Consider the following 18,715-nt stretch of genomic DNA (forward strand, 5'->3'; position numbering starts at 1 on the left):
GCTGAGTCAGGGGCATTGCGGCCGAACATCCAACCCAGGCAGGGAGGCAGAGAGACCATTCCACAGTGGGGAGAGGGTATGTCTTGGCATCACCTGGCTGGCTTCAGGGTGAGCTCAGATTCCAGAGGGCAGCTCAGCAGATGGACAGGGAGGATGGAGGCTCAGATGACAGCTCACAGTAGCCATGAAGGCAGAGTCCAGGAAGGACAGGCTGGGGCTGGGGGAGGCCAGTGGGCTCTGGGTTCTGTGTGCCAAAATGCAGCTGTTCCACTGTAGGGTGCTGTGCTAGGCGTCAGTTGTTGTAGCCCTAGCTCTGGCTGTAGGGTACTCTGTCAGGAACCAGTTTTTGCAGTCCTGGCTCTGGCTGTAGGCTGCTGTACTAGGGGGTCAGTTGTTGAAGCCCTGGCTCTGGAGCTGAGGACATGGGAGGGACACCTTATGAGGCTGAGGGGTGGTGGCTCATCAGAGACCAGAACTGGATTCCAAGATGGCATGCCAGTGGCTTTCTGGCTGTGCCCTCAGTCAAATGCACACAAGCTATGGCCTAGAGCCCTGATAACATCTTTGCAGGACACCCTGGACTCTAAAGTCCTGTTCTAGGCCACAGAGGAGACCTGTCACCTGTCCTCCCAGGTTCTGTATAGGACAGGAGGGCAAGAAGGCATGCATCTCACATAAATGACTCTAGCAAGGTCTAGTAGGAACCTGTCATGAGATCTTGCATCTGTGGGCCAAACCCAAGGCCATAGAGAGGATAGGAGTCCGGACCTCAGTCCTGGACCTGAAGACATCTGCTGCCTGGCTTGCTGGAGTCTCCTTGCTCACACTCTGTCTTGGTACTAGGAGTAAGTGACACACACAAGTGGCTTCAGAGGAGGGAAGAGGGTGGGGATCCAAGGCTTCTGAGGCTCTAGGCCTCTCCTCCTCTGTGCACAGCCTATCACCCAGCCTCAAGAAGGCACCCCTTGTGTTGGGAGGTCCTAAGACTTGAAGCCTCCTCTCGCTTCAAGTTAACTAACTCTAGTACTAAGACTGTACAAGTCAGAGCTGCGGTGGGAGGGAGGAGGCCCTAAGGCCTCCAGTCAGGTGCAAACACAGGGTCAGACCCCAGGCAGCTTAGTGCACAGGGTCCCTTCCAGGTCCCACCTCTCAGGAGAAATGCTGGACAGGCTGTGTTTGTTGCTTTTCTTGTTTTTGTGATAAAACACTCAGCTAAAGTAAGTTAAAAAAAGGTTTATTCCGGCTGGGTGGTGGCACATGCCTTTAATTCCAGCACTCAGGAGGCAGAAGCAGGCAGATATCTATGAGTTTGAGGTCAGTCTGGTCTACAAGAGCTAGTTCCAGGACAGAGAAACCGTGTCTCAAAACAAAAACAAAGCAAAGCAAACAAACAAACAAAAAACAACAAAAAAAGGGTTTATTCTGGCCACAGTTCAAGTACGGTCCATCCTGGCGGGGATAGCATGGTGGCAACAGCTCGAGGCAGCCATTCACACTGCATGTGCAGTCAGGAAGCAGAGAAGCCTGGGACCAGTGACATTAGACCTGCAGGTAGGTCATTCCATTCCATCCACACGCCATTCTGTCTGTTCAGCTGCATGCTTAACCAGTGAAACTCACACCGAGAGTCTGAAGGGATGGGCAGGGGCAGGTGGGATTCAAGAAGCCTTGAACCTGGAACACCTGGAGGTACACAATCAAGGTGATTGCATGGTGCCCTGGAGACAAGTGCCAGGTGTTGCCTGGAGGTGCCAGCTCTGCCAGGCCAGCACACACTAGGGGCATCGGTGGTGGCAGCAGTGCACAGGCTCTATCCTTTGGCTTCCCACTGGCTTCTGGGAGTCTGTAAGGCCGGAGAGGAGGTCTGAGCACTGCTGACGAGAAGGATGGGATGCCAGTTTAAAAAGGGAAAAAATGATCTGAAGTGTTTGGAAGGAAGAGACATAATTATACCTGTTATATGTATATTCAAAAAGCTTGGCAGCTTGGAAAATAGGGCCCGGATCTGCCATTTCTTCCCATTTCCTGCAATTTCCCCTACTATTGTCCAGGGCTCTCTGAGCCAGCTCACCCTTCTCCCAGATGGTTCCCCCTCAACAGCTGCTGGTTCCTAACCAGCCCCACCAAAAGACTTGCTTTAGGCCAAGAAGGGGACTAGAGAAAGGGGGTGGTTCCTAGATCTAGGGAGCACTGGGCATTGACATGGGGTGGACCAGGGTCACCTTGCTGGCCACAGGGCACCTCAGGGCTGCAGAGACTTGACAGCAGGCTGCTATCAGGGGAGCTGCATGGGGAATCCTGAGGGCAAGGGTGTCTGTCACGTGAGATCCAGGGTTGTGAGGAAACAAGTTGTAGCTCACACTGAGTATCAGGGGCCAGGGCATTTTGTGGGCCTTGAGATTTCCCTCACCCAGAACCCATCTCCAGGCTGAGCAACCTGGACACCCAGACCTCCTCAGGCTCCATCCTCAGCCTGCACAGCCCACAGGTCTTCGGGACTCTGATCGCTGCGTGAGAGCAAGACTCCCTTGACACCAGCAAGAGCCGCTGAATCAAGGGCTGAGCTCCAGCAGCGTACCCATGCTCCGGAGAACACTTCCTGAAGGCAGTAACCAGACGGTGTCTTTGGACACCGGTTGATCCTCTTGGCCCCAGCAATGCTCACCTCCCAGGGTGGTAATATGACACACGTGGCCCAGTGCTGAGTGGGACCCTGTGCTCAGGCACCACAGCTGTGCCCAGCTGATGGGGAGTGGGTCCAGTGGTAGGGTGTGGTGGGGAGTGGGTCCAGTGATAGGGTGTGGTGGGGTGTGGGTCCAGTGGTAGGGTGTGATGGGGTATGTCCAGTAGTAGGGTGTAGTGGGGCTGTGTCCAGTGGTAGGGTATGGTGGGTGTGCCCAGTGGTAGGATATGGTGTGTGTGTGTGCAGAAGAGGTAGGGTATGGTGGGTGTGTCCAGTGGTAGGGTGTGATGGGGTGGGTGTGTGTCCAGTGGTAGGGTGAAGTGGGGGTGTATCCTGTGGTAGGGTGTGGTGGGGATGGGTCCCGTGGTAGGATGTAACCTGATGGGAAAGCCTTTTGGCCTCTTACTGCCAGTCTAAGAGCTCACAGTCAAGGAGGCAGAGATATCAGCGGTGCCTCCTTATCCCTCCCAGGACAGTGTGCAGAACACATGGCACATCCACATTGGGTCTCCACAGACATCACACAGGACTCCTGGGGAGCTGTGTGCCAAGAGGTATCTAGGAATGCTGGAGCTTCCTTCTGTCTGTGGCTGCATTTCCTCAGTGACGACAGTGAGCTCATGGTCTGGAGGTTGGCTGTGAGGCTGATCCGTGAGGTGTCGCTCCCCCTAAGACACCCACTCCAGTTTGGACTTCAGAGTCTTATTTCTCATAACAAAGGAAGAGTATTTCCTGACCTGGGTTTGATCAGCAACAGGGCCTTGGGGCACCCATTCTTTCCTGATTGGCCACTGGGAAAGTCAGGGTGCGGAATCAGCAAGTGAATTAAAAGGCTAAGGAAAATGACCCTTGTCTAAACAACTGTTTTGACTGAGGGCTGGTTGAAATGAGAAATTCTCACTAGGCGATTAAGGGCAGGTGCACACATCTGCCTACAACTCCTCACTACAGGGTACCTACAGGCTGTGACTCCATCACCTATATAACCATCCCTGTATCCATTTTCAAACAAAAGGGTCCTTCAAGTCAGTGCTTTTTCCCCATTGGCCAGCTCTTATCCACAATGGTTCTTTCTCCATCTCTGCCTAACCTCTTACCTCTCCAGGGCTCTGTTCTGCTCTGAGCAGCCTGGGCCTCGAAAGGGTATCCTGAAGAGCCAACTGTGTGGGCTCCCTTTACCTCCTACAGGCAAACAGTGGCCTAAGAGCACAGATTGCTGTAATTTGAAGTTGACCTTGCACTTCCCTGCTGCAGGCAGTGGAAAGGGTTGAAGGCAGCATATGGGGAGTGTTAGGAAAGCCTGGGATGGACGATCCCACATACAGATCTAACCACCACTGGGCTATGCCCACTGCAGTGGCCCTAGGCTTAGCAGGCAGTAGATGTGACCACCTAGGATTGAGGAGGGAAGCCAGTACATGTGTCTTTGTCCTTAGTATTGCATTGTCATATTGCTCTGTCTCCAAGGCAGTATCATTTTGTTTCCTGCCATTGACCTGGCTGAGGCCTCCGTCACATCCCACTGGACTATGCCCCGAACCTGGAATGCCCTAGCTCTGGCCCCTCAGTCTGCTCACCACCACGAGGCTACCGAGTTTGCAAGGAACACAGGGAGCCTCTGCTTCCAATGCACTAGCAGGAGAAAGACCCTGCTGTTGCTGGCACCACTCCTTCCTAGGAAAACGCAGGTTTAAAGGGTAGATCTATTGGACTAGCTTCCTGTCAGAATACTAAAAAAGTCATAAAGGTCATCTCATAGGTGCCAGTGACACCCTGCCTTAAAGAGCCCTTGTCATTGATCCTTTGGGGTAAGCCTATATTGGAGATCTCTGGTCCTAGGGTGTCAGATCAGAGTTCCAGTGAAAATGGGATGCACCAAAACTCAGAGCTCGGGCCTCCCGACAAGGAGCCCAGGGCCATGTAGGTGAGAAAGGCACTTTCCTTCAAACTCTCTGGTCAAATCCTGGACTTGCTGTCTTTCAGAGAAGCTTAAAACCTCAATAGGACAAAAGGACCTAAGGACTGCAGGTCCTAGGAATGCCCTCAGGGCTGGCTTTATATTCGATGTAAAGCCCAGGGTGACTCGGGCTCTACCTCCCAGCTCTGAGCTGTTTCAAAGGCTACATTATGTGTAGGGTGTTAAGTGCAGCACCATCCTGCCTACTGCACAGCAGCCCTAACCTTGCACATCTGCCACAGAGCAGGCCTGTCTCCTTGGCGCCAGCACACACTGCTTACCAACAGCCAATGCAGAAGACCTTTCTGGTAAACAGAACACAGGATGTCTAAGCAATTAGGAGCCATCAGAGGGGCCCAATGTAAAGCAAGGAAAAGGTCTTCATTTGTACTGATTGCACAACCCCATACTACATCACTGCAGCCTGACTGCAGGTTCTGAGCCCCTCCTAGTACCTCGCACCCGCGAGTGGCCACGTAGCTATACACTGGCCTCACTGCATGACTTTGTCTGGTGGGTGGCTATTTGCCATGGCTCCATGGCTGGCTATATGGTGGATTGAAGTTGGCAGCAGTCTGATGCTTGAGCATGCCAGCTGCCACCAGGCTGAGCCTTGCTCTGCTGAAGACCGGCGGTGGGTGTGGGTGTTGGGGGAGGACAGCCACAAGGGCGTTAAGTCACCGAGGACTTCCTCTTCAATAGAAAGCACACAGAACCAGTGTTGAGACAGTGCTGAATTCCTGATCCTCAAAGCTCTGAGGCTGCCAGTGTGGGCTATGCAAAGCGCATGCTTTTATCTCAGCCCTGATCTACGTTTCAAAGGGCAGTAAGCATTTTGGTGAAACTAATGAGGCAATGCACTGAAACCAGATTAGAGCTTCTACTAGACTCCTCCGCAGGGCTTCACCCTGGAGGAGTCTGGGAAAGTGGACTCATCTTCCTTTGCTCAATGTAGAGTGAACACAGGAAATGGGAAGATGGACTTCTGTAGCAACACAAATCACAAGCGACACGCACCCAGGGAGTAGAGCTCCTGGGAATGAAACAAGCATGTGGGCTCTGCTGTGCTGACATGGGCTAGCCAACATGGCTGAGAAGGCTGTGCGTGTCTGCTGTGAAGAGGTTAGGGAGAAGCAGTTCCTCGTAGGCATGGGCCGGAAATATAGCCAAGATAAAGATTCTTTCTCTCTTTAATCCATTCTTCAATGAGTTCCACAACACTCCAGGGCTGGCCCGTTTCAGGAGGAGGAAGAGAGGGAGGAATGGCAGGTGGGTGACAACAGCAGTCAGGCCAAGCAGACCGTTCTGGAAGATGAAAGTCTTCTGTTCTAATACTGACCCCACCTGCCATGTGCTGCGCATACCTGATAGAGCCCAGTGCTACTAGGAAACTGAGAGCTAAATTTCATTAAGTTTTAATTAAGTTAAATTTAAATCATATGTAGCAGGGGCTCAGTACAAACTTACAACTTAGGACAACTTACAGAGGTACTCCTGAATAGCAACACAGATTGACACTCGCTCATAAAGACTCCTTCCCACTAGGGTCCAATACAGGTGAAAACCAAAACGCAATTGCTTTCTTCACTTGGGACTGGCATCCTGATTTTTGGTGACATTATGAGACCTTGCTTCTGTACCCACATTCCATGCTCATCAAGTGAGCCTACTCTAGACGACACCATTCTGCTAGTCGTGGGGTTCTTCTTCCCTTTTTGTTCTAATGTGCACTGTTAAAAGAAGAAATGCTTCAGAAAACCATTTCAACATTGTGTGTGAATGCAAACTGCAGGGAAGGCATGGAAGGGCTGCGCATCACCACCACATGTATGTGTGTATGTGTTTGCGTGCGTGCGTGCATGCATGCATATGTGCACGCATGTGGACACAGGAGGAGGAGCTATAGAGCCAGATTTATTTCTTGAAGTTGGCAGGATTGAAAGACACAGCACAGGGACACGGGGTGTCCAGTGGGAGCTGCTCTTCCAGAGCAGACCTGCTTTGTTTTGTTTTTACTGGAAGGTTCCAGAACCTTTTCAATGGAAGTTGAATCATTCAATCAACTAACTAGGCACAGGAAAGACTTTTTTCTTGACCATTTCTTCGGGCAATTTCTTGATCATTGCTTTTTCTTCCTGTTGTCTTGTAAAGCTCTGGAGTTCAAAGTTGGGCAGAGCAGACATCTTCATGGCTGTGACACAGCGTGGCAGAGGGGATCATTCACTTCAGCCAGATCCACTTGTCACCCACCTCTTCATTGTATCCTGGGTTGTACTTGCGGCCTGGCAGCTGTGGGGGAAGGCATTAAAACACTGTTTAAGACCACCTGCCCATCCCCCAGTTGGTCAGCTACTGCCCATCTAGTACCCAGAGGAGCACCAGAGAGCAGGGATCCATTGCAATGAAGCAGTCCTGCCCAGAGAAGCCTTGTCTAGATAAGATAAACCCGCAGAATTCTCACTGATGTCAATAAGGACAGGAGGGACAAGAGACAGCAGTGACACTCAGCAAGAGCTGGCAGAGGGGACCCAGCCTAGGAAATGTCTTGTTTTCAAACCCTGACTGCCTGTTTGATTATTGTGAATGGTGACTGGCTTTGAGAACCAGTGACGAGATCACTAAGAGGCCATGGTCACCAGGGTCTTGGCTTGGAAGAGTGCATGAGGGGAGAGTGTGAGCTTAACACAGGTCCTGCGGAAGTGCAGGCAGGTCAGGAAGATGGCACAGGCCTTGGGAAGCCACTGAAATGTCCAGGTCTGAAGGAGCATAGGCAAGAAACGACTGTGGAAGCAAGGAAGCGGTGGGAGAGGCCTCTGGTCTGTCATCACTGTCCTTCTCCAGCTGGAGAGTTGGATGTCACAAACAAGAACCCAGGTGTTAACAGCCTCAGGGCTCAGAAAGAACTCTAGACAAGCAAAGGGCACGACAGGGACCTGTCCAGTATGACAGCAGAATGCCCCACAAATCCACAGGGCAGCCTATCAGTACAAAGGCCACATGAGGGCAGGCAGAGGCTAGAGGCAGACCCCCTCCCCCACCTTTCCACAGTGTGAACCAGAAACTTTCCAGCAGAGACAAGTTGGCATGACTAGAACTGTCTCAGGCAAGACATAAAGGTACAGTGTGCTGCAGACCAGCCTCACAACCACTGAAACACGAAGCTTCTCCAACTGCCTTCCAGCTGAAGAGAAGGTCGCTTCTTCTCACTTGCTGGACCGATTCACACAATTTTGTCTGACGAACAGAAGACATCTGAGCAGGTCTGCACTACTCCAGCGGCCAGTCCGTCGGCAAGGCCAGGGCTTTCAACCACCACTGTCCTGAGTTTTAAAGTAGAGCAGGTAAAAACTAGCTGAAAACCTCAAAGCCTTCTGAGTCTCACCAATGTCTACTAATTGCTTCACAAACTCACTCTCTGGAATTCTTCGGGAGCATTTAATTGGCTTATGAAATCCAGTAAGGGACACCCCCAGGTTCTGGGGAGAAGACACAGCACCCCTAAGCTCCTAGTTACTAACTGTTCATCTGTGGGCTGGAAGCCATGCTGAATCTAAACCAGCAATTCAGATCATTAGAAGGCTCCAAATGAAGCTCAAGACACAACTGCCTCTGGACAGGGCCCTGGACAGCTGGAGACACAAAGAATGTTACAGGACGAGCATGTATTTTTAATTTTTTTTTCAAAAAGAGTAAACTGCCAGGCAGTGGTGGCACAAGCCTTTAATCCCAGCATTCGGGAGGCAGAGGCAGGTGGATCTCTGAGTTCAAGGCCAGCCTGGTCTACAAGAGCTAGTTCCAGGACAGGCTCCAAAGCCACACAGAGAAATCCTATCTCAAAAAACAAAAACACAAAACAAACAAACAAACAAAAAGAGTAGGTCACTTGCCTAAAGCAAATGGTACAAGAATCTGCACTTGTTCCAACTCTGGAGTGGGTGCTGAGCCCGAGTCCCTAGACACCCCATTCTGCCCTCTCCAGCCTAGATGGACCTGTGCTGCCATGCCCTATTGTTTCCAGCCTCCACTCCTCCCTACAATGCTTCCCCTTTGTAGATGCTTCGGATAAACTCCCAGAAACAGAACTGCTTGCTGAAGCAAAACAGCCTGAACAGCAGGTGTAGACAGCACCCCTCCATGGCTCTAACTTGACAGTGTGGAAGTTCTGGTCTGGATTACTGTGCTGAGGCTTAGGCAAGGGAACTGACTCAGCACCTCCTCTCCTTGCTCGTGGTCTCCAGGGCCTCCCACCAGGACAAGCAAACTGGCTGCTCTTCAGGCTGGCTGTCCTTGCAAACAGGGCACCTTACCCGCCTGTGCACAAGCTGACTATGGGGCTTCACCAAGGTTCAGTTGGGGCTAGGAGAGGCAATGGCAAGGTGTATCCCAAGTGAAGCCACTGAGTTTTGGATTTAAGTTAACATGAAGGAGTGGGGTTCTGAAAGTCATAAAAGATACCCCTTCTACATGCCACGGCCAGCTGAGTGGACACTTCAGTTTCAAAGCAGCAAGTGCAGAAAAGCCCTCCCCTGACCACAGACTGGACACGGGCCAATTTGTAACATATGGCCTTCGGGCCCCGGGTTCCAGGACCGCGGCCTGACAACTGAGACTGCCAGACAAAGCGCCATCAAGTAAGAGCAGCTTCCCAACAGTGTGTGCTATTGCATCTGGCCTCTCTAACAAGAAGCATTTAGAAACTGGAAAGCTGAGTCCCATGTCCTACCTGATCCTAGATAGGCCAAAGTGTATGGGGTAGACGTAGGGACATAGGGTCTAGGCAGAGAAAGAGCTCCAGAATTTGTCAGGGTCACTGGCCTTCAGCTGAAAACAATGTCCAGGCAGCAAAGGTGATATCCTGCAAGGCTGGACAAAACCTCTATGAGCTGTGAGCAGAAGGAACCCATGGCTACTCACTTCAGGGGGTGGGTCAGATGGGTTCCCACTGGCCCCTCCTCACACACATGAGCGTAAGAGAGATCTCAGGTTATAATGTCCCCCAAAACAGGCCCTGGAAAACTAAAACTCACTGCTCGTAGGATTCCTGCTGATGTGCAAGTAACTGCACTGCAGCCAGAACACTTCTAACACTTGTCTCAGAATAGAAGAACATCTAGCATTCCAAACCATAAAACTCACAGTGTGTTGCAGCAGTGATGCACTTCCAGACATGTGCAAGTGGAAAATGTGACCCTCAGCCAGAGGGAGAATCAGGCTGACTCAGAAATGACGAACACGATGGATTAGTGAACAGGGACGTTAAAGCATCTGTTAGGAAAGTGCTCGATATGTTCTGGGAACAAAATGACAGATGACAGAATAAGGGAGAACTGGAAAACAGAAAGGCAGAAGCTCCATGTTTAAAAATAAGATTCCTGAAGTACAATTCTATTGGATGGGGGAGGGGGGTCACGCAAATGTGGAGCTATGAAGGATGGGCCCCTGGGACTGCCCTGCTCGAGGCAGGCTGCACCCTCCCTGTTAATGGCTGGGTGCAAAGGAGCAGTGCCAGTCCACTTTGTAGGCACAGGCTCTTCCCAGAGCTCTCTAGCCTGGCCACACGCCTCCTGGATCTGTCCTCCCCACTGCCTGTCAGACATGCCACAGGCTCTCCTGCCCCTTCCAGTTGTCTCTTCTCTGCTTCCCCTCAATACATTGCTTCAACATTTCCTTTGTCTTCTGTTTCTTTGAAGATCCAAATGAACACAATGGAACAACAGCATATTTCTTAACAGCACAGAAAATAGTGAACACAAAGATATAACAGAATTGACTCAAAATAAGACAGAAAGAAAATGGCCAAAGCAGTTTCAGTGACCCATAAAACTTCCATCTAATGCACATATAATAGATTCCCCAAACCACTAGGAATAGTGAAACCTTTCCCAAATGCTTTGAAAGGTACAGAGAGCACACCCAGAAACTCAGCAAACCTCTGCAAGATACAAAGAAGCAAATCACAATGAACGCCTTAAAAACAGCACTAACGGGGCTACAGAAAACCCTGAAAGATTCCTGGGGCAACAAGACCAAAGACAAAAGTTGACTAGACTTCTTATGAGAAACGATGCAGGCTCAAGGCATAGAGGACCTTCCAGGTGTTTAAGAACAGTTAAGCTAGAATCTTGTATCAATTGAAAACACCTCACAAATTGAGTTGAAATAAATATTTTTTAGTTAGCCAGCCAAAGGAATTTGTCACTATCAGATCAGCACTGTAAAAACTGTTAAGTCAGGCAAAACCATGTCCAAACAAAGGTATGGCATACACTCAAAATGACAGTTCAGGAAGAAGTCAAAGCCCTTTCCAAATCTCTTTAAATGGTAGTAGTTTACTATACAAAGGCTTCTTTAAACAACATTATAGCCATGGAGGAGACCTTCCTTCTCTTCCTTTCTTAAACTTTATTTTCTAATAGACTTTAAAAAATCAGAGATCTTGTTATTTCTTTTTCATAAACCCATTGTTTTTGCTGACTCTCCCATCCACAATCCATGTCTCCACCCTCCCTACCCTGACTGAAACCAACCCAAACCCAACAATATCATTTTCTTTCATATCACCTATGTTCTACCAGACACCCTCCCTTAAGGAGTCCCGATGGTTCCTTTCTAATTCCTGGCTTCTACAGTATGTTCCAAATTAAACACACAGATATAAAGAGGCTAAGCTGGACCCGCATATGAGAAAGAACGTGTGGTACTTGTCTTTTGGCCCTGGCTCATCTCATTTGGGAGACTGTATATATATATATATCCATGTATCTAAAAATTTCATTTTTCTTTACAGCTGAGTACAGTTCCATTTTGTATATACCACTTTTTTTTTTTAAAAAAAGTCATTCATCTGTTGACAAAATATACAGGCTGATTAATTTTCTGGCTATTTGTGACAAGAACAGCAATGAACACTGATGGGCCAGGGTCTCTATAGCAGGATACAATAGGGTCTATACAAAGGGAGGTATAGTAGGGTCATATGGTAGGTCCATGTGTTGCTTATTGTGGACTCTCCACACTGATTTCCATAGTGATGCACCAATTCACACTCCCACTAACAGTGACTAAGAGTGCTTTGTTCCCCACAGCCTCAACAGCATCTGCTGACATCTGCCTTCTGGGTAACAGTCATTCTGGCTGGGGTGAGATGGAATTTCAAAGTTGTTTCAGTTTGTATTTCCCCAATGGCTAAATTATACTGACTACTTTCTAAAGTATTTATTAGCTATTAATATTTCTTATTTTGAAAATTCGTTATTCATTTCTAAGGCCCACTTTTAAATTGAACTGTTTTCTTGAAGTTTTAGATTTGTTCTTAGTTCTTTACACAACCTGAATTGTAGTCCTCTGGCAGATGTACAGTTGCCAGATATTTTCTACTATTCCATAGGCTGCCTGAACAAAAATCCCAGTACCAAATGCAAAATCTCTCCTTAGAAGTTACTGGTTACAGAGGCCCCAATGCAGGTTCTCAGTATTCTCGTTGGTTAACTGTAGCCAGTCTTTTTCTGTCCCACCTGCCAGTTCTCCACATGGAGACTTTTTATTAATTATGAAAGCTCGGCCTTAGCTTGTGCTTGTTCCTAACTAGTTCTTATAACTTAAATTAACCCATAATTTAAAATCCTCACTCTTTTACATGGCGTGGTTACCTTTACTCTGTTCTGCCCATCTTGTCTCCTCTGTGTCTGGCTGGTGACTCTGCCTTTCTCCTTCCCAGAGCTCTCTGCCCAGAAGTTTTGCCCATACTTCCTGCCCTAGCTCTTGGCCATTCAGTTCTTTATTAAACCAATCATAGCGACACATCATCACACAGTGTAAAGGAGTATTTCACACAGATACCCACCAGAACTAAATGATAAGACACCATGTACCTTGGTTTCAAGATACAGAGAAATCAAACTGGAACCCAGCCAACTGTCTCTTCCCTGCCAGACAAGTGTTACGCTGACTAAAGGGTGAGAAAAGGCCTCAGTGGTCTTACCCAGGTGCGAACCCTACAAAATATAAAGCCAACTTGAAAGACAAGATGCATTCACAAATGCAATAGTGGCATTACTACTATGGGTAACCAACAGCTCTTGGATTAGATTTGAAGCCTGCTCCACAGTAAGGAATTCAGGTCTGGTATAATAAACCTTTGCTCTCAAACTCATGGTTGGGAAACCATGGTTCTTAGGGGGAACTTACCACTGCTGTCTGACATGACACCAAGCTACCTTCTAAATACTTAAGATTATACTCATAGATAAATGCTACTTGATTCAGAGAATCTTCTCTGTGAGTGAATACCAGTGAATGTAGAGACTCATGCCTGCTCAGGGTGCTAAGAATAAGTGATGGCTAGGTGTTCATCCCTTTATAGGCCTCTTAGTTAGACAATGTCATGGAAGAGGGAACAGAAGGAATATAGAAGTGGGATGAAAGGAAAAATGCTGCAAAATGCTATCTTCAGGGCACGATACAGCCACGATCTCACAGCAGTTGTGGTTGCCTGCGCTACACCTGTATGAGAGTCAGTGTCAACAGTCAACCACAGACCAGGGAGGGACTTATGGGACTCTCCTGCCCCTGCTGAACTACTGGCTACTGACAGATTCTGGAAGCTGCTGTTTCCAAGTGTCTACCCAATGGTGACAGTTCCAAACCCATGGGCCCACAAGCCACGCTGTTAAAATCAGTGAGATCTACACCATCTGATAAGGCCCCTCTGAAGACAGTTGCTAACAGATGTTGGACTCTTCTAGGAACAAATTGTTTTGTGTGCCAAAGCCATGTATGTAGAGGTAACTCCCAACTCTTCACAGCCAGACCTGTGACATCATAATGAGTTAAATGGATGAAGGAAGTACTGGTAAACACACGTGCAGGTAGGAGGCAGGGGTATATAATATGTTTAGAGCTACCTTTGGGTGCCAAGTCAATGAGGGCAGACTTGTGATAATTAATCTGAATTGGGAAAGACCTGGAAGACAGTAAAGCACACCTCTGGGCGTGCCTCTATTTTTCCTTTGACGGCTCTGATCTACGAGTGGACTGATCCCTGGATCGATACATAGTATGATGAGATGTTTGGGTGGTGGTGGAAAGTAAGAGTTGGGGCCCAGCTGGAAGAAGTGAGTACCATGGACAAGTCTTCGGGAGTGCGGTTTCTTCCTCAGCTTCTTAACTACTCTATAAGTTGCTGTCCCCTACCTTGTCTTCCTTGCCAGGACAGACTGCCACCCATGAAACTCTCAGGAAAATAAGTAATTCTTTCCTAATGTTGTTTTTATCAAGTGTTTTGCTGCCACTACAAAAAACAAAAACAAACAATAAAAAACCAACTAAGTCTTCCGAAATGAGCAGGGACAGTCCCAAGCACGGCCCCAATGGAACAGCTGGGCCTCTGTGCACTGTGGCCTGAGCTCTGCTCTAGTTCTCATTCTGTCTTCTGCCCCCATCTTTTGAACTTCCTCTCACTTACTCTTTGCCTATCAATTCACAAAAAGTTTGGTTTTTAATAACAAAAATCAAGTAACAAACTCAGAAAATACTGGCTAGCTAGTTGCCATTCTCCTGACACCTTTCCTCAATGTTCACCTGAGACCCCACGCAGTCATCAAAGCAAAACCCTGGGCTTCCTTCCTTGTTGTGGGGTATTTATACACTGTGTGAAGGTGTATTTCTGTGATTGGTGTAATAAAAATTTGAATGGCCAATAGCCAGCAGAAGGTATAAGGGGGATTTCTGGGAAAGAATGGAAGAGGAGGAGGGCTCTAGGCACAAGGGGATGCCAGGAGACATGGAAAGGAAACAGGGGTGCAAGATGGAAGAGAAGTAATGCCACATGATAGAACGCAGATAAATACAGTGGATCACTTTAAGATTTAAGAGCTAGCTAGGAACAAGCCTAAGCTATACGCCAACATTCATAATAATAAGTCTCTGTGTGGTTATTTTGAGCTGGTGGCCCAAAGAAAAGTCTGACTATACCTCTTGACCTTCCCACAGTACCAAGGTGCACACAGTTCCTATACTTCTTTATACCCAGCCAGTTTGCTCCTTTTCACTGCCTCCCTCCTCATGACATGAAGTGTCTTAACACTGTAGCCTCAAGTGCTTGGCTGGACTCACTATCTTGCTGGTGGCACTCTATGCTTCCTGGGAGTGGGGTGAGGCAGTGTTGGCTCCCGGACAGCAGTGACAGTAGTGCTTGCCAGAGCAGTGTAAGCAAATCACTAGGTCAGAATTGTTTGAGGTCTGAGCACAGTGGCTGGAAGACAGTTCTGCTGCCAGAGAAGTGTCTTCGTGAAAGCTACAGATTCCCAGACTGTCAATAGCTAGGTGGGAAACAGACAGAGGGCCTTCATGCGTTCATCTCTGACTCATCCATAATGCAATTTCCAGAGGGAAATTTTGTGATAATTGTTGATGTCTGTAATAGCAAAGAAAACTCTGACTCTAAGAAGAAAGTCGTTATTATTACCATGCTTCATTTCAACCCATCATTATTAATGAAAACAACTTAGTTTTCTTAAAAGACAAACAAACAAACCAACATTCCTCTAAACGGTTACAGTTTTCAGTCACCAAAGAGGAAGCTTGAGGAACACACAATACTTCTGAAAGAGACAGAACGACCCTTCTGAAAGACCCTTCTGAAAGACACGGGGCAATAAAGGCCAACAAATGGCCACACTGGTCATTCACCGCACCAGTGCCCACCCGAGACTGCACTGCAGGTTCCTTAAACCGTGACTGAGGACAAGGGGCACATGCATCACCGCTGAGAGGAGCCCGCAGAGAAATGGAGTCTGTGCCAAGAAGTCTGGGTGGGGTCCTGGCACAGAAGAACAGAATAAAATGCTGAGGAGACCTAAATGACACTTAATTGACACCCAGGGTCCATGCCTTGTATCTCCTGAAAGCTGGTGACATCACAGCCATCACACACACACACACACACGATCTATATGTAATATCATATAATATATATTATGATATATTATATTATATATAACATTACATATTATATGTTACGTCTTTTAAAAACTAAACTTATTTTTAAAAATACCAGAAATAAAAAAATAGATTTTTCCAATTATTTGTTTAAAATCTTAAACATTTCTAACATTTAATTAAATTCACATGTTCAATGCCATAGACTCTCTTTGTTATTCAGTATTTATCTTAGTATATTGTCTTAGGTATATTGCTGTGATAAAACACCATGACCCAAAGCAACTTGGGGAGCAAAGAGTTTATTTCATCTTATATAGTTCCTGTCCCAGGGAAGTTGGGGCAGGAACTCAAGGCAGGGTCCTAGGGGTAGGAACTGAGGCACAGAAAATAGAGGAGTGCTGCTTACTGGCTTGCTCCACATGACTTGATTAGCTTACTTTCTTATACTATCTAGGACCATCTGCCCAGGGGTAGTACCACCCATAGTGAACTGGGCCTTTCCATATTAATCATCAATCAAAAAAATGTTCACAGGCTTGTCCAAAGACCAATTTGGTAGAGGCATTTTTTCAATTGAGATTCCCTCTCCCCAAAGCCTGCATCAAGTTGACAAGACGACACCCAGCAGAACTTCAAAATACAGAAAGCCATAAAAGCACATCTACAATGATGTTATCAAGCTTACCATATAACCACCTACCTACGTCTAGCTTTTGGATGACTAGCTGGCTCAGACCAACTCTGCCCTCCCTTACAAGCACAGAGGGATGGTGAATAAGTCCTCCACTTACAGGGATTTAGGCAGGCAGGGGCTGTATTTCAGGGTGTCAGGACAAAGAGCAGGGGGGCTGACAGTCAGCACATCAGTCTCCCGGAGTCTCCTCAACTCTCATGAGCAGCAGCAGCAGCAGCAGCAGCAACAGCAGCAGCAGCAATAAGGCACTGAACAGAGCTTCTAGCAGCAGCACACACAGAAGGGATGAAACTGACAGGAAGCAACCCTGCTAAACATGCTCTAACTGCAAACGCATCAGTGCAGTCATCTGTGTGGCCTTAGATTGGATTCTGGTGGTCTGCCTTCACTTTACTGCTGACCAGATAACTGTGTAGTGCATCTCCTTGTGGGTGAGCAGCACTGTTAAAGTCTAAAACTATCTTTACATTCTTAATCAAATACAAACAAAAGGGACAAGGAACAGGCACAGTGAGAGAAGATGTGAGACAACACCTGCCAGGCTGCAGAGACAAAATGATCACACAACAGCAGCGAGACCGGCAGTAAAGCAGACCCTAAGACAGACACTGCAGTCATCAGATTACTTTATTTGAGACTGTTCCAAAAATTTGTATAGCAAAACTAATTTTGCAAAGTTGAAATGAAAGTGTAAACTCTAGAAACAACAAAAAAGACAATGATGAGAATTAAAAGCTCAATGATAAGAAGAGCAGATTAAAGGGCAAGAAAGACTATCGATCGATACTTGGAAGATGGCAGATGAACACGTGTGGGCTGAAACACACTGAGAAAGGCTGTAAGAAGACCGCGCACAGAGCACAGGGAGACACGGCCTTTGGGAGCCCGAGGAGAGCAGAGAACTGGCACTGACTGTGGAGACCAGACACAGGGACAAAGGGCTTCACAAACCTCCAGGCAACTGAGGACAAAAGCACATGGTCTGGCCCCAGGTACACACACCCGTGGCAAAGCTCAAGACCACATCAGCAAGCAGACAAAAAACAGGCCCTGTAGAGAAACAAGAACCATGCCACAGAAATAGCAAGCTGCTCTTTAGAACACAGAGCCAGGATCCTAAGATGCTCAAGTCTATACTGGATGAAGGAAAACAAGCTGGCAATTCAGAATTCTCTGCCCCAACCAAGCAAATTATTCCACAAGAACGAAGGAAGACAGTCTCCCTTCCAAGTGTAACCTAAAGCTGAATATGGCTTGTGACTCCCTGAAAGTGGGGGTGACAGATATTGGTAGGGTTTGTAGCAAACCATGGTAACTGTTAATAGGGCAACAGGGGAGCAGGCAAGACTGTCCACAGTATCAGTCCTGTAAGTGCCAACAGGGAGAGTGAGAAAGGCTGAGCTGTCACCACACAGCCCTGTAGAAGTAGTGGGACCCTGACAGCATGAACTCACGACTTTCAACACACACAGATAAACACAAAAAATCGCACACAGGGAGAGTATTTCCTCACAGCAAATACTGAGGATTTGGAAGGGGTGACAGAAAAAGAACTACAATTAGGAAACCAGGCCAGGCAGTGGTGGTGCATGCCTTTAATCCCAGCACTTAGGAGGCAGAGGCCAGCCTGGTCTACAGAGCGAGTTCCAGGACAGGCTCCAGAGCTACAGTAAAATCCTGTCTCAAAAAAACAAAACAAAAATAAAAACACAAAAGGAATCCATCACAGTGGTAACTAAGTAGGTAAGAAAATCTGACAAGAGAACATGCCTGCTGTCCCAAATTCCCCCATTGACTCCCGATCATGAAGAATGAAAGACTTACATAATATTTAATCAAACAATAGAAGGAAATGTAAGCAGTGACAGGGCCAACGAATCACTTACTGCCTAGGAAGTTGCAATGAGTACTTTGACATTCCCTCCACAACAAAACTAGGGCCTGACTACTCATGAGGAAATAGCCAACAAACCAAACTAAGTGATATTTAACAGCTAAGCAATCTGTAGTCTCCAAATGTTTTGAAGTATCAAGTTCTTAAATATCAAGGAAATCCAAATGCGAGGACTGGAGACAAAGCTATCAGATGTAACCTCAGCCACCCTGGGTCTCTGGGGTCACTGACATCCCTCAATTGGTATGTGGTTAGCAGCTGCATGTAAATCCTCTCTCGTGTAGATTGCCCGATACAGTGGGGTCTTGTGGCATCTTGCTCATTAGAATGCCATCTTCAAGTGGAGTGTCCCAATCTTCTTGTTTTTTTGAGGCGGGGTTTGTCTGTGTAGCTCTGGAGCCTGTCCTGGCACTCGCTCTATAGACCAGGCTAGCCTTGAACTCACATAGTTCTGCCTGCCTCTGCCTCCCAAGTGCTGGGATTAAAGGCATGCGCCACCATTGCCTGGCTGAGTGTCCCAATCTTAATGCTCATTACAGTCAACTA

The 18,715-nt window shown here is 47.7% G+C and overlaps 1 protein-coding gene across 9 annotated transcripts in view; it reads right to left on the reverse strand.

Moving 5' to 3' along the window:
• Positions 1-1,218: 1,218 nt before the first annotated feature.
• Positions 1,219-18,715, reverse strand: part of Ndufa10 (NADH:ubiquinone oxidoreductase subunit A10) — a 46,671-nt gene continuing 29,174 nt past the window's right edge. For 3 of the 9 annotated variants that reach the window (XM_087905579.1, XM_087905568.1, XM_085696404.2), the window contains one exon: positions 6,535-6,929. In XM_087905579.1, coding sequence (XP_087761705.1) covers positions 6,866-6,929 — 64 coding nt within the window. In that variant the 3' untranslated portion in view covers positions 6,535-6,865. Of the gene's footprint in view, positions 1,684-6,534; positions 6,930-7,882; positions 7,961-13,832; positions 13,930-18,715 lie in introns of those variants that run through there. The other 6 variants (XR_015737715.1, XM_087905554.1, XM_087905549.1 and 3 more) reach the window with 4 other exon arrangements.

This window comes from Myodes glareolus, chromosome 1, assembly GCF_982192425.1.
Source record: "Myodes glareolus chromosome 1, mMyoGla1.1, whole genome shotgun sequence".
NCBI lineage: Eukaryota > Metazoa > Chordata > Mammalia > Rodentia > Cricetidae > Myodes > Myodes glareolus.